Source organism: Buteo buteo, unplaced genomic scaffold (genome assembly GCF_964188355.1).
Source record: "Buteo buteo unplaced genomic scaffold, bButBut1.hap1.1 HAP1_SCAFFOLD_87, whole genome shotgun sequence".
NCBI classification, from domain to species: Eukaryota; Metazoa; Chordata; class Aves; order Accipitriformes; family Accipitridae; genus Buteo; species Buteo buteo.
This window is the reverse complement of record NW_027439251.1, coordinates 42,294-68,706: the sequence shown is the minus strand read 5'-3', so window position 1 is coordinate 68,706 and position 26,413 is coordinate 42,294. Positions and strand designations below refer to the sequence as shown.

At 56.1% G+C, this 26,413-nt stretch overlaps 2 protein-coding genes across 2 annotated transcripts; both read left to right on the top strand.

Moving 5' to 3' along the window:
• Nucleotides 1-1,789: 1,789 nt before the first annotated feature.
• On the top strand, nt 1,790-2,740 carry LOC142027924 (olfactory receptor 14C36-like). Its single transcript, XM_075022083.1, has one exon. It carries the CDS (start codon nt 1,952-1,954, stop codon nt 2,738-2,740), a length of 789 nt encoding a protein of 262 aa, XP_074878184.1. The 5' UTR covers nt 1,790-1,951.
• Nucleotides 2,741-11,463: 8,723 nt separating this feature from the next.
• LOC142027923 (antigen WC1.1-like) lies at nt 11,464-16,842 on the top strand. Its single transcript, XM_075022082.1, has 10 exons — nt 11,464-11,857; nt 11,905-12,219; nt 12,576-12,890; nt 13,366-13,428; nt 13,517-13,831; nt 14,573-14,710; nt 15,466-15,561; nt 15,984-16,067; nt 16,277-16,429; nt 16,658-16,842. The coding sequence occupies exons 1-10, from the start codon at nt 11,464-11,466 to the stop codon at nt 16,840-16,842; spliced, it is 2,058 nt and encodes a 685-aa protein (XP_074878183.1).
• Nucleotides 16,843-26,413: the final 9,571 nt, after the last annotated feature.

Sequence of the window (26,413 nt, the reverse complement as noted above, 5' to 3'; positions counted from 1 at the left end):
AGCACAGCTTCCCTGCTGCACCCTCAGAGGGACAGGGCATGTCAGCTGCCTTCACCCGGGGATGGCTGCGGAGTGTGAAGGTGGGTGTGCAGCCAGGGGTGCCCAGGGCTGTCCTTCTGAGCAGGGTCCTTGCGGCCAGTGGGCTGTGTGCTGGGGCAGGGACTCTGCCGCTGGTCAGGGTAAGTACTCTGCCTGCCTGGGGAGCTCTAACAGCAGACAGGGGAGAAGCTGTGGGTGGAAGAAGCAACCCCCAGCAGGGCAGGGTCCTTCTGCTGACAAGCAGATCACAGCTCCAGATCATCCGCAGGACATTTCCGAGGGCACTTTTCACGGGCAAGCTCAAAGCAGGGATTGCTGTATAGTTAAGGAGCTTTCCAGAGCCTGTATTTTCTCTTTCCTAGTCTTGGGGAATTTTCAGGAGAAATGGAAGAGGAGCTGTCATTCTTGAACAGCTCACTGAGACTCCTGAGCTGTAACTCTGAGGGATCAGTAAGGCTGATAGAGGCCTCCTGAAGTAGAGCACAGGGACTGAGAACAACTGCCTGGCTGTGTTGGTGTCTGGGAGGTGGCATGCACAGCTGGGTAAGGGTAAATCTTTCCTGAGACTTCAGCTGCCTCTCCCCTTGCCTCTCTGAGACAGCCCATCACTGCTTCTCTCCTTGGTTCTCCGCTTGTCTGTGTTACTGTTATCTTGTTCCTGCTGTCAGGTTCTCTGGGGGTGGGAGTTTCAGCTGCAGAGTCACACACTGATCTTGTGCATCCTCCCATACAGGTGTGTGCTTGGAACAAGTGTCCCAGCTTTCCTATCATCTGAGGGGTTATGCTCACTGCTGTCTGTGGGGCTGGGGAATGAGCTGATTCTCCTTACAGAGATGCCATCACATCAGATCACTTGGCTATCACCTCAGGGCATCCTTCCAAGCTGTCAGCTGCCCTGCAGGATGCAAACCTGTCTCATAGCAGCTTTCTGTTATCTGAAAGCCCCATGGAGAAGCACAGAGATGCTATGACTGAGGAAATGCTTTTGGGTTGGTGAAATGAGCCCTGTGTGTCCTTGGCTAGAAGCAGGGTGCTGAGACTTTGAGAAAGGGGGAGACATTTGTTGGTCTGCAGTGGATGTCTTTGCTCTTAACAGTGTCTCGTGGCTTTTCAGGGTAAAATATGGGAGCGTGATCACCCTCCATCTCAGAAAGGTGCAAGCACAGTGAAAGTGGGAACTAGAGAGAAGGACAGAGCAGCTCCCCCTCTCTCTGCACTAAGCCACAGGCAATTCTCTTGCCTTGCCTGGCTCACGCTGTTCTCCTGGAGTCCAGCAGAAATGCTGAAGGATCCCGAGATCTAAGAAAACTCCCCAGGGGTGATGTGGGCAGCTGTAAAAAACCCTAGAACTCTTAAACTACTTTTACCTTCCTGGTTCCTTAGCACTGGGAGTGCAGATGCTGACAAGCCCTTCTGGGTTAGGAGCGGTTTCACTGACAAAGTAAGTCAAACACCACACTGGCCCCTGCCCCAACAGTTCCCATGAACCCACTGCTGCAGAGCAGGGCTGACTTTTCAAGAGCCAACGGGCAGAGGCCCTGATCTTCATTGCACACTCGGCCAGCACCAAGCAGGGCTCCAGCCACAGACCTGAAGGAAGGTCTCCTAAAAAAGGAAAAGGATCTGTGTGTGTGAGAGTGGGAGGGTCTATGGGAAATGGCTTTGATATTGCTCAGAGAATAATGCCCTAACTCTTCACTGTCTTTTTTCTACTTTGAGAGCACCCTATTACCAGAGGATGAAATTGTCCAACAGCAGCTCCATCACCCAGTTCCTCCTCCTGGCATTTGCAGACACGCGGGAGCTGCAGCTCTTGCACTTCTGGCTCTTCCTGGCCATCTACCTGGCTGCCCTCCTGGCCAACAGCCTCATCGTCACCACCGTAGCCTGTGACCACCGCCTGCACACACCCATGTACTTCTTCCTCCTCAATCTCTCCCTCCTTGACCTGGGCTCCATCTCCACCACTGTCCCCAAAGCCATGGCCAACTCCCTCTGGGACACCAGGGCCATCTCCTATGCAGGATGTGCTGCACAGGTCTTTCTGTTTCTCTTTTTGATCTCAGCAGAGTATTTTCTTCTCACTGTCATGGCCTATGACCGCTACGTTGCCATCTGCAAACCCCTGCACTACGGGACCCTCCTGGGCAGCAGAGCTTGTGTCCACATGGCAGCAGCTGCTTGGGGCAGTGGGTTCCTCTATGCTCTGCTGCACACTGCCAACACATTTTCACTACCCCTCTGCCGAGGCAATGCTGTGGACCAGTTCTTCTGCGAAATCCCCCAGATCCTCAAGCTCGCCTGCTCAGATGCCTACCTCAGGGAAGTTGGGGTACTTGCAGTTTGTATCTCTTTTGCATTTGGGTGTTTTGTTTTCATTGTGCTGTCCTATGGGCAGATCTTCAGGGCTGTGCTGAGGTTCCCCTCCAAGCAGGGACGGCACAAAGCCTTTTCCACCTGCCTCCCTCACCTGGCTGTGGTCTCCTTGTTTGTAAGCACTGCCATGATTGCTTACCTGAAGCCCCCCTCCATCTCCTCCCCATCCCTGGACTTGCTGGTGGCAGTTCTGTACTCAGTGGTGCCTCCAGCCTTGAACCCCCTCATCTACAGCATGAGAAACCGTGAGATCAAGGATGCCCTGAGAAAACTAATCACTGGATACTGTTCAGAAGAAATAAACTGCCTTTTGTTATTTACATAGGATTCATATCTCATTACAAGCCCAGCGTACCTTCTGGTGGGTTTTTTATGGTGATTTTGGGGTTTTGAGTGTGGTTTTTGATTGCTCTTTTTGCTTTGTTTTACTTTTCTTTGTGGAAAGCATTCAGATAAGTTTCTTCCTCTGGTTTCTAATTCACACTTTATCCAGATTTTGTGTGCCCTGCAGGCTGTGCAAATGAGGACCCATACCCTCTGTGTATTTACCCAAAATAAAGGGCCCTGCAGTGACTTGTTTTTCTGAGATCCTTCCTCCAAGACCTTCTCTGCAGCTGCAGGGAGCAGTGCCTGTGTGCAGAGGGGAAGAAGAAAAGAGTCCTGGCACAGCAGCACTGTCTGGGAGCACTAGCGCTTGGTCTTTCCTGAGCTGCTCTCTTCCCACTTCCATGCTTTCCTTTTGAACACTTTGGTTGGTGGAAGGCCTGAGTGCTCTTCAAGCATGGTTAGAGACCTGCTGTGTGGCAGGCCTGTGACTGCAGGCAAGGACAGGCAGTGGGCACTTGTGTGACAGAGCTGGCCTCCATTGCAGCATTTCCATCATACAAGGGGATCTCCTCAGGCCTTGTGCCACAGATGCCCCCCACCCCTGGGACTCACCCCTCTCCACTCTAGAGGAGCTGCTGTGCCCTTCAGAGTGTCTGGGGCTGTGGGGTGAGTGGCAGAGTTCTGCTGCATTCTGTGGTGGGCAGAGCTGTGGGGCCATGCCAGACTGGGCTGCACTGGGCAAAGGGCAGGGGAGGTGGAGAGAGGTCAAGAACAGTGGGAAGAATTTAGGGGTAGCTGTGCTGGGCTGGAAAGTGCCCAGGAGAGAACAATATCGGTGTATAGCTTGTAGTGTGTGACCATGGAGGGCAAGGACTCACACCAGGGGTTTGTGTTGCAGAGGCACCCCATAGGTCCTGGGAGTCACTATGAAATTCAGGGTGCCCCACTGATTCTGGGAGACATCGGCGGTTTTGTGGAGCCCCATAGATGTGGGCAGATGCTGCAGTTTCCTGGAACCCCTTAGATCTGGGGAGATGCTCGTGGTTTCGGGGAGCTCAATAGATCTGGGGAGATGCTGGCAGTTTCCTGGAGCCCCATTGATCTGGGGAGATGATGGCGGTTTTGAGGCATCCCATAGATCTGGGGATATGATGGTGGTATCGAGAAGCCCCATAGATCTGGGGAGATGATGGCAGTTTCAGGGAGCCCCATAGATCTGGGGAGATGATGGTGGTTTCGAGGAGCCGCATAGATTTGGGGAGATGCCTACAGTTTCAGGGAGCCCCATAGATCTGGGGAGATGCTGGTAGTTTTGAGGCGCCCCGTAAATCTGGGGAGACGCTGGTAGTTTCAAGGTGCCCCATAGATCTGGGGAAATGCCATTCGATTTGGGGTTCCCCATAGATCCTACGAGACACCAGCGGTTTCGGGGCACCCCATAGGTCCTGGGAGTCACTATCGTATTCAGGGTGCCCCATAGGTGCTGGGAGACATTGGCGGTTTTGAGGAGCCCCATAGATCTGGGGAGATGATGGCAGTTTCAAGGCATCCCATAGATTTCGGGAGATGATGGCAGTTTCAGGGAGCCCCATAGGTCTGGAGAGAAGCTGGCAGTTTCAGGGTACTCCATAGATGTGGGGAGATGCTGGTAGTTTCAGGGAGCCCCGTAGATCTGGGGAGATGATGGCGGTTTCGGGGAGCTCCATAGATCTGGGGAGATGATGGCAGTTTCCTGGAGCCCCATTGATCTGGGGAGATGATGACAGTTCTGAGGCATCCCATAGTTCTGGGGAGATGCTGGCATTTTAAGGAAACTCCATAGATGTGGGGAGATGCTGGCAGTTTCAGGGAGCCCCATAGATCTGCGGAAATGCCGTCAGATTTTGGGCGCCCCATAGATCCTACGAGACACCCGCGGTTTAGGAGCATCCCATAGGCCCTGGGAGTCACTATCAGATTCAGGGTGCCCCATAGATGCTGGGAGACATCGGCAGTTTTGAGGAGCCCCATAGATCTGGGGAGATGATGGCAGTTTCAGGGAGCCTCTTAGGTCTGGGGAGATGATAGTGGTTTCGAGGAGCCCCATAGATCTGGGAAGATGATGGCAGTATCAAGGAGCCCCATAGATCTTGGGAAATGCCGTCAGATTTGGGGTGCCCCAGAGATCCTATGAGACACTGGCGGTTTCGGGGCACCCCATAGGCCTTGGGAGTCACTATCGTATTCAGGATGCCCCATAGATACTAGGAGACATCGGCGGTTTTGAGGAGCCCCTTATATCTAGGGAGATGATGGCAGTTTCAGGGAGCCCCATAGATCTGTGGAGATGATGGCAGTTTCAAGGCATACCATAGATCTTGGGAGATGCTGGCAGTTTCAGGGAGCCCCATAGGCCTGGAGAGATGCAGGCAGTTTCAGGGAACTCCATAGATCTGGGGAGATGCTGGTAGTTTCATGGAGCCCCTTAGATCTAGGGAGATGATGGCAGTTTCAGGGAGCCCCATAGATCTGGCAGATGATGGCAGTATCAAGGAGCCCCATAGATCTGGGGAAATGCCGTCGACTCTGGGGTGCCCCATAGATCCTACGAGATACTGGCGGCTTCGGCGCACCCCATAGGCCCTGGGAGTCAGTATCATATCTAGGATGCCCCAATGATCCTGGGTGACATCGGCGGTTTTGAAGAGCCCCATAGATGTGGGGAGATGCTGGCAGTTTCAGGGAGCCCCATAGATCTGGAGAGACGCTCTTAGTATCGAGGCACCCCGTAGATCTGGGTAGTTGATGGCGGTTTCGGCGATCCCCATAGATCTGGGGAAATGCCGTCGGATTTGGGGTGCCCCATAGATCCTATGAGACACCGGCGGTTTCAGGGCACCCCATATGTCCTGGGTGTCACTATCGTATTCAGAGTGCCCTATAGATCCTGTGAGACATTGGAGTTTTGGAGGAGCCCCAAAGATCTGGGGAGATTCTGGCAGCTTCAGGGAGCCCCTTAGAACTGGGGAGATGCTGGCAGTTTCAGGGAGCCCCATAGATCTGGGAAGATGATGGTGGTTTTAAGGAGCCCCATAGATCTGGGGAGATGATGACAGTTTCAGGGACCCCATAGATCTTGGGAGATGGTGGTATTGAGGAGCCCCATAGATCTGGGGAGATGATGGCAGTTTCAGGGAACCCCATAGATCTGGGGAAATGCCGTCGGAGTTTGGACGCCCCATAGATCCCAAGAGACTCTGGCGGTTTCAGGGGACCCCATAGGCCCTAGGAGTCACTATCATATTCAGGATGCCCCACAGATCCTGGGAGACATCAGCGGTTTTGAGGAGACCCATAAATGTGGAGACATGCTGCCAGTTTCAGGGAGCCCCATAGATCTGGGGAGATGATGGCAGTTTCACGGCATCCCATAGATCTTGGGAGATGCTGGCAGTTTCAGGGAGCCCCATAGGTCAGGGGAGACGCTCGCAGTTTCAGGGAACTCCATAGATCTGGGGAGATGATGGTGGTTTCGGGGAGCCCCATAGATCTGGGAAGATGATGGCAGTATCAAGGAGCCCCATAGATCTGGGAAGATGCTGGCAGTTTCAGGGAGCCCCGTAAATCTGGGGAGATGCTGGTAGTTCGAGGCGGCCCGTAAATCTGGGGAGCCGCTGGTAGTTTCAAGGTGCCCCATAGATCTAGGGAGACACTGGTAGTTTCAAGCAGCCCCATAGACCTGGGGAAATGCTGTCAGATTTCGGGTGCCCCATAGATCCTATGAGACATCGGTGGTTTCAGGGCACCCCATAGGTCCTGGGAGTCACTATCGTATTCAGGGTGCCCCATAGATTCTGGGAGACATCGGTGGTTTTGAGGAGCCCCATAGATCTGGGGAGATGCTGGCAGTTTCCAGGAGCCCCATAGATCTGGGAAGATGCTGGTGGTTTCGAGGTGCTCCATAAATCTGTAACAGTTGGTCGGAAAATCAGCATTGTCTCAACATTGTCATCAGGAACATGAACAGTACATTACCTGACAATGGCCTGTTTGGAGTGCAGCGGCCGGTCCCAAGGACGGAATGTGCGGTACAAGGTTCCTGGAAGGTACCTGACTGGAACCGTTAGCGATAGCCACATAGCTACTGTCAAAAAGGATGAATTACCACTGTTCGTATAACACCAACGAAGAAATCATGAACTTTAGACGAACTTTGCTTCATTATAATACCAAAACACACCTCCTGGTTGAAGGCTACCCGCCTCCAAGACTAACCACGCCTCGGACACTGACCTGCGTGATAGCCTCTCTTGAGAAGGGTGGAGATATGATAATTGTATTCTGAGAAGGGTGGAGACTCCTGAGGCAGAGGTGGAGCAAGGTGTGTTACTAAGCATAAAAGATGACTTTTGAACAACGGAAGTTGGAAGCTTCCCCACCAAGGACCACGACGATCGGCGACGCAGCATCAGCTGGACCTGGGACCATTAGAACATCTTGAGATCAGCGGTGCTAGCTATAACCCCTCTTTCTCCTCTCTCTAAAGTTTACTTTACTTTTCTCCTTTCTTTCACCCATCTCTAACTATCGCGTGCCTCCCCACGGGCAATGCAATAAAGTTTTACTGTGTGATTACTGCCATCCCCTATGGTGTTGGTCACCTTAATTTTGCACTTTCGAGGTCATAGCAAACGAACCATCATGAGTCCACCGAGTGGACCGTGACAAAGGCTTAAAGGAAAATGTTGCACAGTGACTTGACTTGTGAGGGTGTTTGGCACGTTAATGAGCCCTCTGGTGCTGACTTCCTGAACTGCAGATCCTGAAAGATTGAAGAAGCCCCTAGAGATTTAAAGTCAGCAGCAAACCTCCAAGTTTCCGAGCATGTTAGTGAGGGCCATCCCTGAAAAGGCCATGGAGGGAATGACCAGAAAGGGGACCACCCCTTGCCCAACTCCATCAGGCCCTTCCAATTGCACTGCCTGTTCTGGTTTACGTCTTGTTATGTGCATGGCAAGGTATACCTGCGGTTTCCCTGTGGAGCCGAATCCACCATCTCCACATTGTACTTCACCTGCGTTTGGAACACACGACCTGAATGGAACTAATTGTGCTATTCTGGTACCTTTAGGAATAGAAACAGGAGGAATTAAAACATGAATCATAATTTTCACAGTCCCACAATAATCTGCATCAATAAGCCCTGGGACTACAAGAATTCCTTTTAGAGCTGTTGAAGATCGTCCCATTAAAAATGCACTAAGCCCGAACCCCAATGTTCCCTTTATGTTGCTATCCACCAAGTGTACACCTGTGTCCATCAACGTAATGTCTACTGCGGTTTCCACATCCACGCCGGAGCTCCCTGCAGTGGCGGATCTGGTGGTTGCGAGGCTGCCTGAGGGCTGGCAGCCCAAGCCCCTTGCGTTTGTGTCGTCGCGCGAGGGGCCTCCGTGCTCGGTGTAAAGTTTCCCTTCTTCCTGTATTCTTGGTGGTATTGTCATCTTTCTCAGCAGAAGCTGTACATTTGCTCCTAATGTGTCCACATTTGCCACAGTTAAAACACTTGACCAAGGGTGTCTTACTGGCCTTGTGCTTTTTTGTAGCTCCTTGTGGAGCTGCGACAACATAGGCTGTTTTCTGTGAGTCCACTGCTCGATCCATGTATTCTATCATATCAACGACGTCTGCATTTTTCGGCAAATTACACAATGCTTTGCGTGTCTTTTCAGTAGCATTTTCTAAAGCGAGCATTTTGAACATGTTTTCTTTCATGCCCTCGTTCTTGTCAGGGTGGTCATAGATTGCCCTATGCAGTCTATTAATAAACTGTGCGAAAGGTTCGTTATGCTCCTGTTTCACCTGAGTAAAAGTATGGCTTCGCATATTGTCTGGTATGGTAAGAAAAGCTTGATATGCCAAGATCTGTGATAGATGATGAACCTCAGTGATACATTGTAACTGAGCATTCCCTGATGCGAAGGGTCCAGTACCCATCAGCATCTGCGTGGTTATTCCCCATAAGTGATCTGTTTGTTGTCGTGGTGTTGCTTGTTCCTGATCACAGAACGTCTCCCACTGTCGGAAAAACACTAGCATTTCGGAGGGCTCCAAAACCAACTGTGCTATCTGTTTAATATCTTGAGGTATCAGCATATCAGCAGAAAAAATGAATTGCAGTATTTGGTGAGCTAACACAGATTTGATTCCGTACTGACTCACAGCATTCTTTAATTTCTCAATGACCTTCCAGTCAAACGCTTCCCATTTTTTCTGTCCATTTAATTCAATAACTGGGAATGCTTGGAGCATAGTGCCTTCTATAATGGTATCTTTTATTACTCCCCTCCAATGTCTCTGCCTTTCTTCTGCAGCAGCTACTGCAGGCGACTCCGCGTCTATTGCGGGCACAGTTGGTTTCACCGTCTGTGGTTCCAAGAGGCGGGATGGATTAAAGGGCAGTGGCGGGGGCGCGGATGGTTCTGCCCAGGGGCCGACCGCGGCCACGGCTGGCAACGGCCACTCCATGGCTGGCTGACACGCGCCACTGCAAGTCTGCGGAGTGGGGGGCAGAAAGGGAGGGGAGGAGGGAGGGGAGGAGGGAGGGGGCGGGAGGGGAGGGTCCGAGGGAGGCGCTGGAGGGGGTGGTGAGAAGGGGGCGGGAGGGGGAAGCGGAGCCGGTATACAGCGAGAATCTTCGTTCTCTTGTCCTCTTGGTTCATCCTTTCGGGAGGATGACCGTTTCTCCCTCACTTCTGGTTCTTCCGACGGTACTGTCAGTTTTTGTAATTGGTTCACCACCTCCCTCAGCTCTTCCATCACACTACCCAATGGAGATGGTTCCCTCTCCCCCACAATCTGTTTATCCGCATTAGTCACCCCCGAGTCTGTTGGCTTTGGATCTGTCAGGTGACAATTGGCCCCCTCTTAATTCCCCTGTTTCTTGCGGAGTAACAGACAGGGGAATTTTTTCGGCACCAGCGGCCTGGCTGGGTATAGGCAAAGGCTGTGTCTGTGCAGGCGTCTTAGCATTAACAGAAATGGATGCTCGGGGGGGTAGAGATAGCTGTGTAGAGAATATCTCCCAAAATCCAGCGGGGTATGCTGACTCGGCAGCCATGGAGGCAGCAGAGGTGGTCGCCGTGGAGGCAGCAGAGGGGGTCACCGCTGCGCAGGCAGCGGCAGCTGCCTGCCAGTCCGCCCTCATTGTCTCCAGCATGTCTCGAATTACTTTCCAGTGCTCTGCACATTTTTTCATCTCCTTTACTTTACCCCCCCTGCAGCTAGTAGCGTCCCACAGCGCCTTGCCTATATTATCCCAGCTCGCTTCTTCAAACGTGACATTTACACTCGGGATAAGTTCTTTCTTCCAGGCCCATAAAAGTAACCCCTTTAACACAGAATTATCGAATTTCAGTTCTCTCTCAGAGAGAAAATGACGAAGGAGCTTTAGGACTGCTTCCTGCCTTTCGTCCAACCCCATCTCCTTCTCTGACCGCTCACCTGATCAGGGTGAGATTCAAACTTACGCGTGTCCCAGCTCAGCTGAAGCTCATGCTGTGCTTCCCAGCTTAGCTGAAGCTCATGCCATCCTGCTGGGGCAGCAGGAACACTCTCGGCCGGCTCCTCCGCTCCCTTGTCAGTTCAGCTCCACCAGAAATTCTCGTAGAGACGATAAAGTGCTGATCTGAGGGTCCCTGTTCGGGCGCCAAATGTTGCGGAGGATCCACAGGGGACATCACACACAGACCAATGTGATCAAGTGAAGTCCATTTACTACAGCGTTTGACACAGTTATAGGCATGCTGTCCCCCTGGCCTCTCCACCAGCTACTGAGGGTACACAAGCACCAATCCACCCTCTCTCCTCCTCCTCTGTCCCCAGAATACACAGGATTCAGGCTGGTGAACGGCAGCACAGCATGTGCAGGGAGGGTAGAGATCCAGGTGTTGGGGACCTGGGGAACTCTCTGTGCCTCCCACTGGGATCTCTCGGATGCCCATGTTCTCTGTCGTCAACTCAACTGTGGGTTTGCTGAGTCCATTCCTGGAGGAGAGCATTTTGGGAGAGGGACTGGCCCTGTCTGGAGAGACTCATTCCACTGTGACGGGACAGAAGCCCATCTGGGACAGTGCCCAGTGATCACCCTGGGGGCCTCACCATGCTCCCACGGGAAAAAGGCTGCTGTCGTTTGCTCAGGTGAGTGCTGGAAAAATGCTGCATAACTCCGTGTGCCCTTTGTGTGTGATGTGGCCACCCAAAGCAGGGGTCCCACAGCAGTGCAAGGCTGAATTTCTCCCTGGAGAAACCCTGGCTTCCCCAGGAGCCATCTGGAGGGCTTTGCCTGCTCAGAGTGACCGCTCTACTTTGGGAGAGCTGAGGGCTGAAAGGAGGCAGGCATCTGCCCCCAGGGCAGTGGCTTAGGTCCCAGCACGACCACCAGGCCTGGGCTCCTCCCTTCTCCTACTGTGGGAAAAGCCCAGAGCAGGGCTGCAGGGCTGTGCTCCATCTCTGGCTGCAGACAACTGCATCCCATCCCCAGAGAGAGCTCTGCAGAGCCTCATCCCACCACCCAGGAAGCAGGTGCCTGGGTGCCCCCAGGAGCAGCAGACCTGGGGGTGAGCTGCAGAGAGGGTTTTGCCCTCGCTTCTTGTCAGCAAAAGGCTCAATCTTGCCGTGTTTGGTCAGAAAATCCCCCCTCGCCCTCATCCCTGAAGGATGCCATGCTCCCTGGTGCTACCAATGCCTGTGGCATCTCTGCTCTCCCCAGGCTCAGCTGGCTTTGCATCCCTGCGGCTGGTGGGTGGAGAGAGCCGGTGCGACAGACGAGTGGAGATCTTCCAGAATGGGACGTGGGGCAGAGTCCTGGATGACCAGTGGGACTTGCAGGAGGCCAGCGTGGTGTGCCGGCAGCTGCGGTGCGGAGAGGCAGGGACAGCCTACAACCCCCCAAGACCTGAGCGAGGGTCGGGTCCCATGGGGCTGCGAGGGGTCCGGTGTGCAGGGCACGAGGCCAGCCTGGCCCTCTGCAACACCTCCCTGCCCGAGAGTGCACCGGCGGCAGGGGTTGCGGAGGACGTGGGAGTCATTTGCTGGGGTGAGTGGTGCTGCACGGGCACCCCAGGTGTTGGGGTGGGTGGGCTGCCGGCCCCTGACAGCAACTGGGGTTTCTACCCACTACAGGGAGCCGAAGGGTCCGGCTGGTGAATGGGGCCGGGCGCTGTGCTGGGAGAGTGGAGGTCTACTACCAGGGCATCTGGGGGACTGTCTGTGACGATGGCTGGGACCTGTCTGATGCTGCCATCGTTTGCCACCAGCTGGGCTGTGGAGGGGCAGTGGAGGCAGCCGGCTCTGCTCAGTTCGGGGAAGGCTCCGGGCAGATCTGGCTGGATGGCGTGAACTGCTCTGGGGCCGAAGCTGCTCTCTGGGACTGCCCTGCCAGGCCCTGGGGGCAGCACGACTGCGGGCACAAAGAGGATGCGGGAGTCATCTGCTCAGGTCTGTGCCGGGAGCTGTAGTGGGAGGCTGGCTCCCGTAGAGGCCAGGACACAAGGAGAGACGGGCATGGCCAAGGCTGTCCCTGGCTGCCTCTGAGCTCCTGCCCGAGCATGTCCTGTGGACACCCGTGCATGGGTACCCTCAGTCCCACTGTGGGTCCCTGGGGAGCTCAGCCATCCCTGAGGATTTGCAGGAAGGGCAGGGGTGTCTGTCCATCAGGGGCTTCTCTCTACCCTTGGGTGCAAGGCGGACGTACTGGCCATGGCCCTACCCAGCTGTGGGCCCGGGGGGTGCAGAGGTGTCCTGGCTCCCACAGCCCCAGACCAGCCTGTTCCCTCTTGGTGCTTTCCTTCCAGAGCTTGTGGCCCTGAGGCTGGAGAACAGTGATGGCTGCTCCGGGCGCCTGCAGGTTTTCTACAACGGAACGTGGGGCAGCATTTGCTCCAACTCGATGACTCTCGACACGGTGTCGCTGGCATGCAAGGAGCTGGGCTGCGGGGACGGAGGATCCCTGGAAACACAGCTGCCTTATGGAAGGGTGTCTGGCCCTACATGGCTGGATAACGTGCGGTGTGGGGAGAAAACCAGCTCCTTCTGGCAGTGTCCCTCTGCTCCCTGGAACCCACAGTCATGTGAAGACCCACGAGAGGAGGCCCACATCACCTGCAATGGTAACTGTGAGCCACCTGGGCAGCCCAGTGTCACTCTAGCTCCTGTTCCCTGTTGAGCACAGCCAAATGTAGAAAAAGAGCTTGGAGGGGCTTTTCCTTTCCATGTCAGTCCCTTCTGCTGCTGGTGGCAGAAAAGCGATCACAGCCACACACGTCCAGCAGCAGTTGCCACCCAGGTTGCCAGCAGCACCTGGGGGAGGCAGAGGCATCTCCAGGTGAGGTCTCAGAAGAGACCCGACAGGGTTCAGAAGAGCCTCCCCTCCATAGACACGTTCCTGCTGCTCTGTTAAACAGGGACCTTTTGGGGCTGAGCAGTTGGGGTCCCCCCACAGTCCTGTACATGTCCCATGAATGACCAGGGTTCAGTTGCTGCCGTGATCGAGATGGCAGAGGGAGGCAGGAGCAGAGCTCAGCCCTGCTCTCTTCTGCACAATCTCCCAAACCAGCCCTTTCACCACAATGTTTCCTTCTTCAGGAAGACGCCCAGAAATACTCTCGATCCCGCTGGCCCCGTGCCCCAACTCCACGACGTGCACAGGTAGGGAGCTGCTCCTCTGTGGATGCTTCTTGTCTGGCAGGGCTCTGCCTGCTGTCTCCGTGCCATGGGAGGTCTTTGCCTTCTCCAGACAGGGAGAAGATTCGTGCCGTGGGAGGTGAGGACAGGTGCTCGGGCAGAGTGGAGGTCTGGCACCGTGGCTCTTGGGGGACGGTGTGCGACGACTCCTGGGACATGCGGGATGCCGAGGTGGCGTGCAGGCAGCTGGGCTGTGGCCCCGCGGTGTCTGCCCTGCATGAGGCTGCGTTTGGGATGGGGACGGGCCCCATCTGGCTGGAGCAGGTGGAGTGCCGGGGGACAGAGCTGTCTCTGCAGGACTGCTGGGCCCGGCCTGGGGATGGTGGTGCTTGCCGGCATAAGGAAGATGCTGCTGTGAACTGCTCAGGTGAGTGGCAGGGCTGGGACCCCTTGCTTGGGTATTGGCAGGGAGCTGGGGAAGACCTTTTGCTGCCTTGGTCCTGGCATGGCCCCTGACCTCCCAAGAGCAAGAACATTCCTGTGGAGTGCAGGAGCCTGGTGCCAAGTGGGGAGCAGCCTCGGTGGAACTGGATGTGTTCTGGCCCTTGCCTGTGGGGCCCTGCAGCCCCAGGGTTATCCCCTGGGCTGCCTGTGCCATCCCGCCTGACACCCAGAGCAGAGGCAATGAGCTGTTTCCCAGCCTCTCTTTCTAGCACTACAGGAGGGGCAATTTGGGTGGGATGTGTCAGGGACATGCACAGACACACACACGGTGTGTTGGGGAGGAGGGTCCCCGGTACCCACACAGCCACCTTCTCAGCCCAGCTCTCCTTTTCCTCCTCTGCAGCTACACCCAGGACAGCAGCATCCCCACCCCAAGCAGGTAACTTGTCTTCCCCTGCGGCTGGGTATCCCCAGGGCCAGACTGTGACCCACAGCTGGGTGGAAGGGGCTCCTTGCTGAGGTGTGAAACTCCCAGGAGAAGGCACTGGTCTGGTGGTGAGGGGCTAGGGAAGGTTGTAATTTACTCCTCAGGGTAGAAGCTTCTCCATCGCTCATCCCTGGGGCCCTCCACCCCCTGCTGCCTTGTGTGATGGGGGTCAGGAATGGTGCTTTTTTCCCCTCACCCAGGTGTGGTGCTGGCCTTTCCATATTCTTGCCCACGCAGATTCCCCCCAGGGCCATCTGACTGCCATCAGGAGAATCTCAGTGCCCATCATCATCTGCATCATCCTGGGGGTCCTTCTCTGCCTGCTCCTGGCCCTCCTGGCTGGGCAAGCGCTAAGCACCAGGGCTGGGTGCAGAGGTTGGTCTTTCCACAGCAGTCCCAGGGGAAGAGAGATACCTCCTGGAAGGGCTGCAGGGTGTCAGTGAGGGACACAGGCAGAGCTGGGGGGATGAGACCATGTGCTGCCACCTGTCCCATGCACCATCCCATTGACTGCCTGGCCATGGGGCACCGGCAGCAAGGGGTGGAGAGAGCCCAGAAATGGGGGGAGGTAGCGATGAGGCGAGGAGAGAGACAGCAGAAATGGCAGAGCGGGGCTGGGAGATATGTGAGCAGAGAGGAGATGGCCAAGGCTGGCAGTGCTCTGGGTAGTGCTGGGGGTGCTCTGGGACAAGGGTGATGATGGGAGGAGTGCAGGGTATCAGGGTCCATCCCCATGGTGTTAGGCCCCCAGGCTGTCCCCTCTGCCCAGCTCTGCCCACCCCCTGGCAGGACATGGGCCCTACTCTAGACCCATGGGACAGATAGGGGAAAGCTCCAGGTGGAGAGGAAACATGGGAGCTGCTCCAGGGTCAGACAAGGGGTGCATGACCCTGGGGCCAGAGGCGCATGAGCATTGTCTCCGATGGGATGATGCAAGAGTGACACTGCCCCAGATAATCTCCACAGTGATGTTGCCCTCACTGGGGATGTGGCAGATGTGCCTGGACAGTGCAGTGGGGCTGCGCCGTCGGGCCAGTCCTGGGCTGGCCCAAGAAACAGGTTTGGGGCAGAGCAGTGTGATCCCATTGCCCCTCTGCCTGTCCCTGTGCCAGCCCTGCCTCTGTCCCCAGGCTCCAGGAGTGCTCAGGAGATGTTCCCAGAGGCTGTGTATGAGGAGATCAGTTACAGCCCAGTGTGGGAGAAGCAGGCGAGGTTTGGTCGCTCAGGTGGGTGTGGGTCCTCCCTGGAGGCACATCTGCAGGACCCTTTCCCCTGGCCCCAACCCTGGGCTGATTCCCTGAAGCCCCCAGCCCACTGTGATGCTGGGGCCATGTGGTCTGTGGGGACAGCATCCAGGTCCTGGCCTGGGAGGGGAGCTTTCTCCCCACCAGCTTTGCCTGTCCCACTGGACATCCCCTCTCTTCCTGCCCCTGCACCCCATGTGACACGCGTGGAGTGAAGGAAAGGGCTGTCCTAGGGCAGCTCTGGGAGCACCTTTGAGACAGGGTTTGCCCCAGGGAGGCAGGCTGATTTCCCAGCCCTCCTCCCCATGCAGCCCCAGCTCTGCGGGTCCCCCTTCCCCAGCAGCACTGACCACGAGCCAGGTCAGCGGGGCTCACTTCATAACAGCCAGCGTGCATCTCTCCAGGCTCCCATTCAGAGGAGTCCCTGACCCAGCTGCAGCCCTACCCTGGAGTCAGCGAGGAGGAGGATGGTCTGGGATCAGCAGCAGGTAACAGAGGCAAGAAGGAGTTGATCTCCCTGAAGACATGTGATGGACAGAGGTGTCACTGAGTGTTACTGTTGGAGATGGGGAGGACATGGGGGTCTCCTGTGGTGCTGCCAACACCAGTGTCTCAGACCTGTGTCCCTGCACATCTTCCCGTCCTCTGCTCTGCAGGATGTATCTTCTCACTGTCACCAGCTCCCCTCTCTTTTCAGATGTTCTTGTCCCACCCAGAGGTGACCCAGCAGATGGTTATGATGATGCCGGGGAGGTTTCTGATCTGGAGGAGGATGCTGCCTCTGGGCAGGGAGAGAGGGAAATGCCCAGGGAGCCAGAGGAGGGAGCAGAGCTCAGGGATGCACCCGGAGGTGAGAGGGAAATTTAACACTGCTTGTTCCTGGGATGCCATCCCTGGTGCCATTCAAGTCACTGCTGTCCTGAGACCCCAGCCTCCTGGGAAGGGGGAACCTGTCCTGGGAGTTTTCCTTGGAGGGACTAGGGGTAGGAGAAGGAGCTGAATGTGGTGAGGAGCCTGGAGGAAGATGATGTAGAGACCCCATGGGGTGAACTGCAATGTCCTGCCTTGCTGCTTGCAGGGGCCAGCCTGCGCTCCTGGAGAAGTGCTGGGGTCCCTGGAGCTGAAGGAGGCTCGTGGCCCTTGTCCCTGGTGAGCATGGGCTATGATGATGCTGAAGAGGTCTCTCTGGCACATCCCCCTGAGGACACAATGGCTGTGACACCGGAGCTCTGTGCACAACAGTCCCGGAGCCCCAGGCCATGAGAGCCCATCCCTGCTGTGCAGCTGGGTGCAGCCAGGAGGGAGAAGAGGTCTGTGGAGCTGGGATAGCCGTGAGCACCAGGGAACCATCTCCCTTGGCTCAGGGGCAACAGAAACCGCCTGAATTTTCCTCTATTTTTATTCCCCTTTTTATGCTGTGCATCATCTTTGTTCATAATAGAACAGCTGTGTTCAGCTTTGACCCGGAGCTGGTGCTTGCCTGCCCAAGTGTCAGGGCATCTTCCTGAGGCTGATCAGGAGGAGCAGAGAACAAAGTCATGGAGGTGGGGAAATGGGCATGTCTCAGGGACAGCAGGCTTGGGGTCAGGCTGTGGGGCTGCGAGAGCCCATGGTCGCTGGGGAATAATCCTGCTGACAGAGACATTTCCAACCTACTGGCCACAGGCAGTTTCTAGTCAAAATGGCTCTCTGATAGCTCCCATGATGCACTGCAGTGGGAGCACCCATTTCCTTGTCCTAGGGTTTCCCAGCTGCTCTTTGACCCAGGCAGGGCCTGGGCCGTGCTGGTCCCATAGCGCAGAGGCCATGATAGAGCTGCCATGTCAGGGTAAGCCCTGGGCTGTGACCCCACAGAAGTGAGCTCTGAGGTGGCCGCAGTGCCCTGAACATCCCAGCCAGCCCCAGGGTGTATCATGGCCCATGGATTACCTCCCACAATGGTTAGGAGGCAGCTCTGCTTCCCACTGCCCCAGCACAGGGTGCAGAGCCACTTTCTGGAACACACGGGGCTGGGATTCCCTTTCTTCATGCTCTGCCAGGACTCCAGTCTCCATGGGCTGCTCCTGCTGCCTTGGGCCCTCGCAGACCCTGAGCACTCTTGCCAAGGCACTGAGCTGCCATCTTCCTGAGCAGAGGCTGTAAGGTGCCACGGCAGCCCTGGGACCCCCTCCTCCTGCTCTCCTCCAGCTCCCACCCCTGCCCGCCTGCTGCCTCGACAGGGATGTCAGTTTGGTTTTGTGTCAGGGCAGAACTTGTGTGCAGGTACAAGAGGGATGGGAGCAGGGGGGATGGGGGCACCTTTCCCCTAGAACTGCTAGAGGGCTGGGCGGATGGAGAAAAGATCCCCAGGAGATATATGCTGCAGCCAGAAGCCTTGGTCAAGTCCCTGACCTGGAGAAGGGCTCATCTGGGAGGATGCTCATGTGGGCACATTTCCATGGCAGAGGAGATTTTGTGTCCCTCCCCTGAAAGAGGCACTGCTGGGAGATGAGCCAGGGTTCCTCTCCCTTGGCTATGGCTTTCACCTGCCCCAGTGCCCATGGGCAGAGAAACTTCTTACATAGCAGCCAGGCAGGGGGAAGGGTTTGACACCTGGGCAGGACCTGGCACCTGAACCACCCTCCCTGGTCCTGCTGGTGGGTCTCCACACCCGTCTGGCACTTCCCAAAAAGACTCCTCTGCTGCGGGCTGGAAGGTGCCTTGTCTGTCTGTGGCAGGGTTCCCTGTGGGGAGCTGCTGGAGCTCAGTACTGCTGCAAGCAGCAGGATCTGGCCCTAGAGGAGAAGCGGGGAGGAGGTGGCTGTCACCAACACCCTCTCCCACTTCAACATTGCCCCATTCCCTGCTGGGACCTCCTCCACCCCTGCGGTGATCCTGGCGGGATCTAGGAGAAGCCCAGGCATACACATCCCTCTGCCCCATTGTAAGAGTCGGTCAGAAAATCAGCATTGTCTCAACATTGTCATCAGGATCATGAACAGTACATTACCTGACAATGGCCTGTTTGGAGCGCAGCGGCCAGTCCCAAGGACGGATTGTGCGGTACAAGGTTCCTGGAAGGTACCTGGCTGGAACCGATAGAGATAACCGCATAGCTACTGTCAAAAAGGATGAATTGCCACTGTTGGCATAACACCGACGAAGAAATCATGAACTTTAGATGAACTTTGCTTCATTATAATACCAAAACACACCTCCTGGTCGAAGGCTACCCACCTCCAAGACTAACCACGCCTCGGACACTGACCCTGTGCCCCATAGATCCTACGAGACACTGGCAGTTTCGGGGAACCCCACTAGGTCCAGGATTCACCATGCTGGCAGTTTCAGGAAACTCCATACATCTGGGGAGATGATGGCGGTTTCAGGAAGCCCCATAGATCTGGGGAGATGCTGGCAATTTCAGGCAGCCCCCATAGAGCTGGGGAAATGCCGTCGGATTTGGGGTGCCCCATAAATCCTACGAGACACCGGTGGTTTTGGAGCACCCCATAGGTCCTGGGAGTCACTATATTATTCAGGGTGCCCCATAGACCCTGGAAGACATCTGCCATTTTGAGGACCCCCATAGATCTGCGAAGATGATGGCGGTATCAAAGAGCCCCATAGATCTGGGGAGATGCTGGTAGTTTTGAGGCGCCCTGTAAATCTGGGGAGATGGTGGTAGATTCAAGGCACCCCACAGATCTGGGGAAATGCCATCAGATTTGGGGCACCCCATAGATCCTACGAGACACTGGTGGTTTTGGGGCACCCCATAGGTCCTGGGAGTCACTATCGTATTCAGGGTGCCCCATAGATCCTGGGAGACATCTGCCGTTTTGAGGAGCCCCATAGATCTGGGGAGATGATGGTGGTTTCGAGGAGCCCCATAGATCTGGGGAAATGCCATCGGATTTGGGGTACCCCATAGATCCTACGAGACAGTGGCGGTTTCGGGGCACCCCAGTATGTCCAGGGATTCACCATCATATTCAGGGTGCCCCATAGAAACTGGGAGACATCGGAGTTTTCGAGGTATCCCATAGATCTGGGGAGATGCTGGCAGTTTCAGGAAACTCCATAGATCTGGGGAGATGTTGGCAGTTTCAGGGAGCCCCATAGAGCTGGGGAAATGCCATCGGATTTGGGGTGCCCCATAGATCCTATGAGACACCAGCAGTTTCAGGGCACCCCATAGGTCCTGGGAGTCGCTATCGTATTCAGGGTGCCCCATAGATCCTGGGAGACATCAGCAGTTTTGAGGAGCCCCATAGATCTGGGGAGATGCTGGTAGTTTCGAGACGCCCTGAAAATATGGGGAGATGCTGGTAGTTTCAAGGCGCCCCATAGATCTGGGGAGACACTGGCAGTTTCAAGGAGCCCCGTAGACCTGGGGAAATGCCGTCGGATTTGGGACGCCCCATAGATCCTGGGAGACATCGGCGGTTTTGAGGAGCCCCGTAGGTCCTGGGAGTCAATATGGTATTCAGGGTGCCCCATAGATCGTTGGAGACATCAGCGGTTTTGAGGAGCCCCATAGATGTGGGGAGATGCTGGCAGTTTCCTGGAGCCCCTTATATCTGGGGAGATGATGGCGGTTTTGGAGAGCCCCATAGATCTGGGGAGATGATAGCGGTTTCAGGGAGCCCCATAGACCTGGGGAGATGATGGTGGTTTCGAGGAGCCCCATAGATCTGGGAAGATGATGACAGTATCAAGGAGCCCCAAAGATCTGGGGAAATGCCGTCACATTTGTGCCGCCCCAGAGATCCTACGAGACACTGCCGGTTTCGGGGCAGCCCGCAGGCCCTGGGAGTCACTATCGTATTCAGGATGCCCCATAGATCGTTGGAGACATCGGCGGTTTTGAGGAGCCCCATAGATGTGGGGACATGCTCGCAGTTTCAGGGAGCCCCATAGATCTGGGGAGTTGATGGCAGTTTCATGGAGCCCAATAGATCTGGGGAAATGCCGTTGGATTTGGGGCGCCCCATAGATCCTACGAGACAGTGGCAGTTTTGGGGCACCCCACTAGGCCCTGGGAGTCACCATCATATTCAGGGTGCCCCATAGATACTACAAGACACTGGCGGTTTCGGGGTACCCCATAGGCCCTGGGTGTTGCTATCATATTCAGGGTGCCCCATAGATCCTGGGAGACATCAGCGGTTTCGAGGCATCCCATAGATCTGGGGAGATGATGGCAGTTTCAAGGAGCCCCATAGATCTGGGGAAATGCCGTCGGATTTTGGGTGCCCCATAGATCCTACGAGACACCAGCGTTTTCGTGGCACCCCATAGGTCCTGGGAGTCACTATCGTATTCAGGGTGCCCCATAGATCCTGGGAGACATCTGCCATTTTGAGGAGCCCCATAGATCTGGGGAGATGATGGTGGTTTCAAGGAGCCCCATAGATCTGGGGAGATGCTGGTAGTTTCAGGGAGCCCCGTAGATCTGGGGAGATACTGGTAGTTTCAGGGAACTCCATAGATCTGGGGAGATGATGGTGGTTTTGAGGTGCCCCATAGATCTGGGAAGATGATGGCAGTATCAAGGAGCCCCACAGATCTGGGGAAATGCCGTCAGATTTGGGGCGCCCCAGAGATCGTATGAGACACTGGTGGTTTCGCGGCACCCCACAGGCCCTGGGAGTCACTAGCATATTCAGGATGCCCCACAGATCCTGGGAAACATCGGCGGTTTTGAGGAGCTCCATAGAGCTGGGGACATGCTGGCAGTTTCCTGGAGCCCCATAGATCTGCGGAGATGATGGCAGTTTCGAGGTGTCCCATAGAGCTGGGGAGATGCTGGCAGTTTCAGGGAACTCCATAGATCTGGGGAGATGCTGGTAGTCTTGAGGCGCTCCATAAATCTGTAAGAGTCGGTCAGAAAATCAGCATTGTCTCAACGTTGTCATCAGGAACATGAACAGTACATTACCTGACAATGGCCCGTTTGGAGCGCAGCGGCCAGTTCCAAGAACAGAATGTGCGGTACAAGGTTCCTGGAAGGTACCTGGCTGGAACCGATAGAGATAACCGCATAGCTACTGTCCAAAAGGATGAATTGCCACTGTTGGCATAACACCGACAAAGAAATCATGAACTTTAGATGAACTTTGCTTCATTATAATACCAAAACACACCTCCTGGTCGAAGGCTACCCACCTCCAAGACTAACCATGCCTCGGACACTGACCCCGCGCCTGCGTGATAGCCTCGCTTGAGAAGGGTGGAGATATGATAATTGTATTCTGAGAAGGGCGGAGATATGATAATTGTATTCTGAGAAGGGTGGAGACTCCTGAGGCAGAGGTGGAGCAAGGTGTGTTACTAAGCATAAAAGATGACTTCTGAATAATGGAAGTTTGAAGCTTCCCCACCAAGGACCACGACGATCGACGACGCAGCATCAGCTGGACCCGGGACCCTTTGGACGTCGTGAGATCAGCGGTGGTAGCTATAACCTCTCTTTCTCCTCTCTCTAAACTTTATTTTTCTCCTTTCTTTCACCCATCTCTAACTATCGCGTGCGTCCTCACAGGCAATACAGTAGAGTTTTACTGCGTGATTACTGCTATCCCCTTTGGTGTTGGTCACCTTAATTTTGCACTTTCGAGATCGTAGCAAAGGAACCATCACGAGTCCACCGAGTGGACCGTGAGACCCGCCCGCTTGTCTAGGGAGGCTTCGTCAAGCCACTTGCGCCAGCAGGGAGGCCAAGTCTACCCCGTCCTTGCCAGTAGGGAGACCTGGTCTATCCCACCGGCGCGGCAGTGAAGCCAAGTCTACCTGACTGGCGCCTGTAGGGTAGCCTGTTGTGCACCACACGGGTGGGTAGGGAGGCCAGGTCTACTGCACCGGCGTCAGTCGGAAGTCCAGGTCTACCTTGCCCGCGCGGTTAGGGAGGCCAGGTCTACCTTGCCCGCGTGTTTAGGGATGCCAGGTCTACCCCAGCGGCGCCAGTAGGGAGGCCATGTCTACCCGCCCGCGCGGTTAGGGAGGCCAGGTGTATTCCGCTTGCTTGGCTAGTGAGGCCAGGTCTCACCACTGGTGCCGGCAGGGAGGCCAGGTCTACCCCACCCTTGCCGGTAGGGAGATCTGTTCTACCCTTCCCGCTAGCTAGGGAGGCCAGGTCTACCCTGTCCTGGCCACTAGGGAGGCCAGGTCTACCACACCAGTGAAGCAGCAAGGCCAGGTCTAGCACACCGACGCTGGTACGGAGGCCTGGTCTACCCCACACACGCAGGTAGGGAGGCCAGGTCTACCCCACTCAGCCAGTAGGGAGGCCTGGTCTACACTTCCTGCGCGGGTAGGGAGGCCAGGTCTACCCCATTCGCACTGTTAGGGAGGCCAGTTCTACCCCATAGGCGCCGGTCAGGAGGCCTGGTGTACCCCGCCTGAGTGTTTATGGAGGCCAGGTCTACCCGGCCCGCACGGATAGGGACGCCAGTTCTACCGCACCGGCGCAGTTGGAAGGCCAAGCGTACCCCACTCGCACAGTATAGGGAGGCCAGGTCTACCCCACAGGCGCGGGTCAGGAAGCCAGGCTAACCTGTCCTTGCCGGTAGTGAGAGGTAGTCTACCCCGCCACTCGGTTATGGAAGCCAGCACTACCCCGTCCTTCCTGGAAGGGAGGCCTGGTCTACCTTGCCCACTTGGCTAGGGAGGACAGGTCTACCCCGTCCTTGCCCGTAGGGAGGCCAGGTCTATCCCACCGGTACAGCAGTGAAGCCAGTTCTACCCCACCGGCGCCTGTAGGGAGGCCTGTTGTACCCAATCCGGGTGAGTAGGGAGGCCAGGTCTACCCCACCTGTGTGGGTAGGGAGCCCAAGTCTACCTCTCCCGTGCCCTTAAGGGATGCCTGGTCTAGCCTGGAGCGGCAGTAGGGACAGCAGGTGTACCCCGGGGTGCAAGTAGGGGTACCGGTGCTACCCCGCAGTACCAGTATGGGTAATGATACTACCCTGGAGGATGAGGTAGGGATGCCAGGCCTACCCCAGAGTGTCAGGTAGGGAGGGTGCGTCTACCCCTGCAAGCCCGTAGGGACAGCAGGTATACCCCGGAGTACCTGTAGGGGTGCTGGATCTACCCCGGAGTGTCAGGTAGGGATGCCAGGCAGAGCCCGGAGCATCAGGTAGGGAGGCCATGTCTAGCCCGCAGAGGCAGTAGGGAGAGCAGGTGTACCCCGGGGTACAAGTAGGGGTACTGGTGCTACCCCAGAGTACCAGTAGGGGTAACAGTACTACCCCGAAGGATCAGGTAGGCAGGCAAGATCTACCCCACCCTCGTGGGTAGGGAGGCCAGGTCTACCCTCAACGCATCAGTAGAAAGGCCAGGTCGACCCCACGCTTGCCGATAGGGACGCCAGGTGTACCCTGGTAGCGGTCGTAGGGAGGCCAGGTCTACCGCACCCGTGCGGGTAGGGAGGCCAGGTCTACCTCGCCCGTGCCTGTAACAGAGGCCTGATCTAGCCCAGAGCAGCAGTAAGGACAGCAGGTGTACCCTGGGGTACAACTAGGGGTATTGGTTCTACCCTGGAGTACCAGTAGGGGTAACGGTACTACCCCGGAGGATGAGGTAGGGATGCCAGGCTGTCCTGGTTTCAGCTGGGATAGAGTTAACCGTCTTCCTAGTAGCTGGTACAGTGCTCTGTTTTGAGTTCAGTATGTGAAGAATGTTGATAACACTGATGTTTTCAGTTGTGGCTCAGTAGTGTTTAGACTAAAGTCAAGGATTTTTCAGCTTCTCATGCTCAGCCAACCAGAAAGCTGGAGGGCCACAAGAAGTTGGCACAGGACACAGCCAGGGCAGCTGACCCAATTTGGCCAACGGGGTATTCCACATCATGTGACATCCCATCTAGTATAGGAATGGGGAAGTGGGGGAGGGAATCGCAGCTCAGGGACTAGCTGGGTGTCGGTCGGCGGGTGATGAGCAATTCCACTGCACATCATTTGTACATTCCAATCCTTTATGACTACTGTTGTTATTTTATTGGTGTTATCATTATCATTATTAGTTTCTTTTCTGTTCTATTAAACCGTTCTTACCTCAACCCACAAGTTTTACTTCTTTTCCTGATTTTCTCCCCCATCCCACTGAGGGGGGAAGGGGAGTGAACGAGCGGCTGCCTGGTGCTTAGTTGCTTGCTGGGGTTAAACCACGACACATGCCTACCCCCGACGGTCAGGTAGGGAGGCCAGTTGTACTGCACCCACGCCAGCAGGGAGGCCGGGTCTACCCACCATTGCTGGTATGGAGGCCTGGTTTACCTCATCCACATGGGTAAGGCAGCCAGGTCTACCCCACCCACGCAGGCAGGGAGGCCAGGTGTACCCCGCTCTTGACTGTATGGAGGCCTGGTCTAACCCACCCACACTGGCAGGGAAGCCATATCAATCCCGCCCTTGCCGGTATGGAGGCCTTGCTTACTTTGTCCACAAGGGTAGGGAAGCCAGGACTACCTTTCCCTTGACAGCTGGGAGGCCTGGCCTACCCACCTCACATGGGTAGGAAAGCCAGGCGTAACACGGAGCATCAGGTAGGGATATCAGACCGACCCCAAAGGGTCAGGTAGGGAGGGCACGTCTACCCCCGCGTGCCCGTAGGGACATCAGGTGTACCCCGGAGTACCAGTAGGGGTACCTGTACTGCCACGCAGGATCAGGTAGGGGTACCGGTACTACCCCAGAGCATCAGGTAGGGATGCCAGGCCAAGCCTGGAGCATCAGGTAGGGAGGCCAGGTCTAACCTGGAGCGCCAGTAGGGACAGCAGGTGTAGCAGGTGTACCAGTAGGGGTACCAATACTACTCTGCAGTACAAGTAGGGGTACTGGTACTACCCTGGAGGATCAGGTAGGGACGCCAGGCCTACCCCTGATGATCAAGTGGAGAGGCCAGTTCTAGCACGCTCGCGCTGGCAGGGAGGCCAGGTCTACCCCACGCTTGCCCGCAGGGAGGCTTGCCTACCCCATCCACGTGGGTAGGGAGGCCAGGTCAACCTTGCCCTTGAGGTAGGGAGGCCAGTTCTACCCCACCATTGCCAGTAGGGAGGCCAGGTCTATCCTGTCTGCATGGGTAGTGAGGCCATGTCTGTCCTGCCCACGCCAGCAGGGAGGCCAGGTCTACGTGGTCTGCGCGGCTAGGAAGGCCAGGTGTGCGCTGCGCGCGCAGGTCGGGAGGCCTGGTCTACCCCGTCCACACGGGTAGAGATGCCAGGCCTATACTGGAGCATCAGGTAGGGACACCAGGCCTACCCCAGAGGTTCAGGTAGGGAGGCCAGGTCTAGCCGGCAGCGCCCATAGGGACATCAGGTGTACCCTGGAGTACCAGTAGGGCTACTGGTACTGCTGCAGAGGATCAGGTAGGGGTACTGGTACTACCCCGGAGCGTCAGGTAGGGACGCCAGGCCGAGCCCGGAGCATCAGGTAGGGAGCCCAAGTCGACCTCTCCAGTGCCCGTAAGAGAGGCCTGGTCTAGCCTGGAGTGGCAATAGGGACAGCAGGTGTACCCTGGGGTACAAGTAGGGGTACCGGTGCTATTCTGGAGTACCAGTAGGGGTAATGATACTACCCCGGAGAATGAGGTAGGGATGCCAGGCCTACCCCTGATGGTCAGGTAGGGAGGCCAGTTCTGCAAAGTCTGCGTGGGTAGGGAGGTCAGGTCTGCCCCGCCCATGCCAGCTGGGAGGCCTGGTCTACCGTATCCACGCAGGTTGGAATGCCATGCTTATCCCGGAGCATCAGGTAGGGGTACCAGGCCAACCCCAGAGGGTCAGGTAGGGAGGGTGGGTCTACTTCCACGCCCCCGTAGGGGCAGCAGTTATACCCCGGGGTATAAGTAGGCGTAC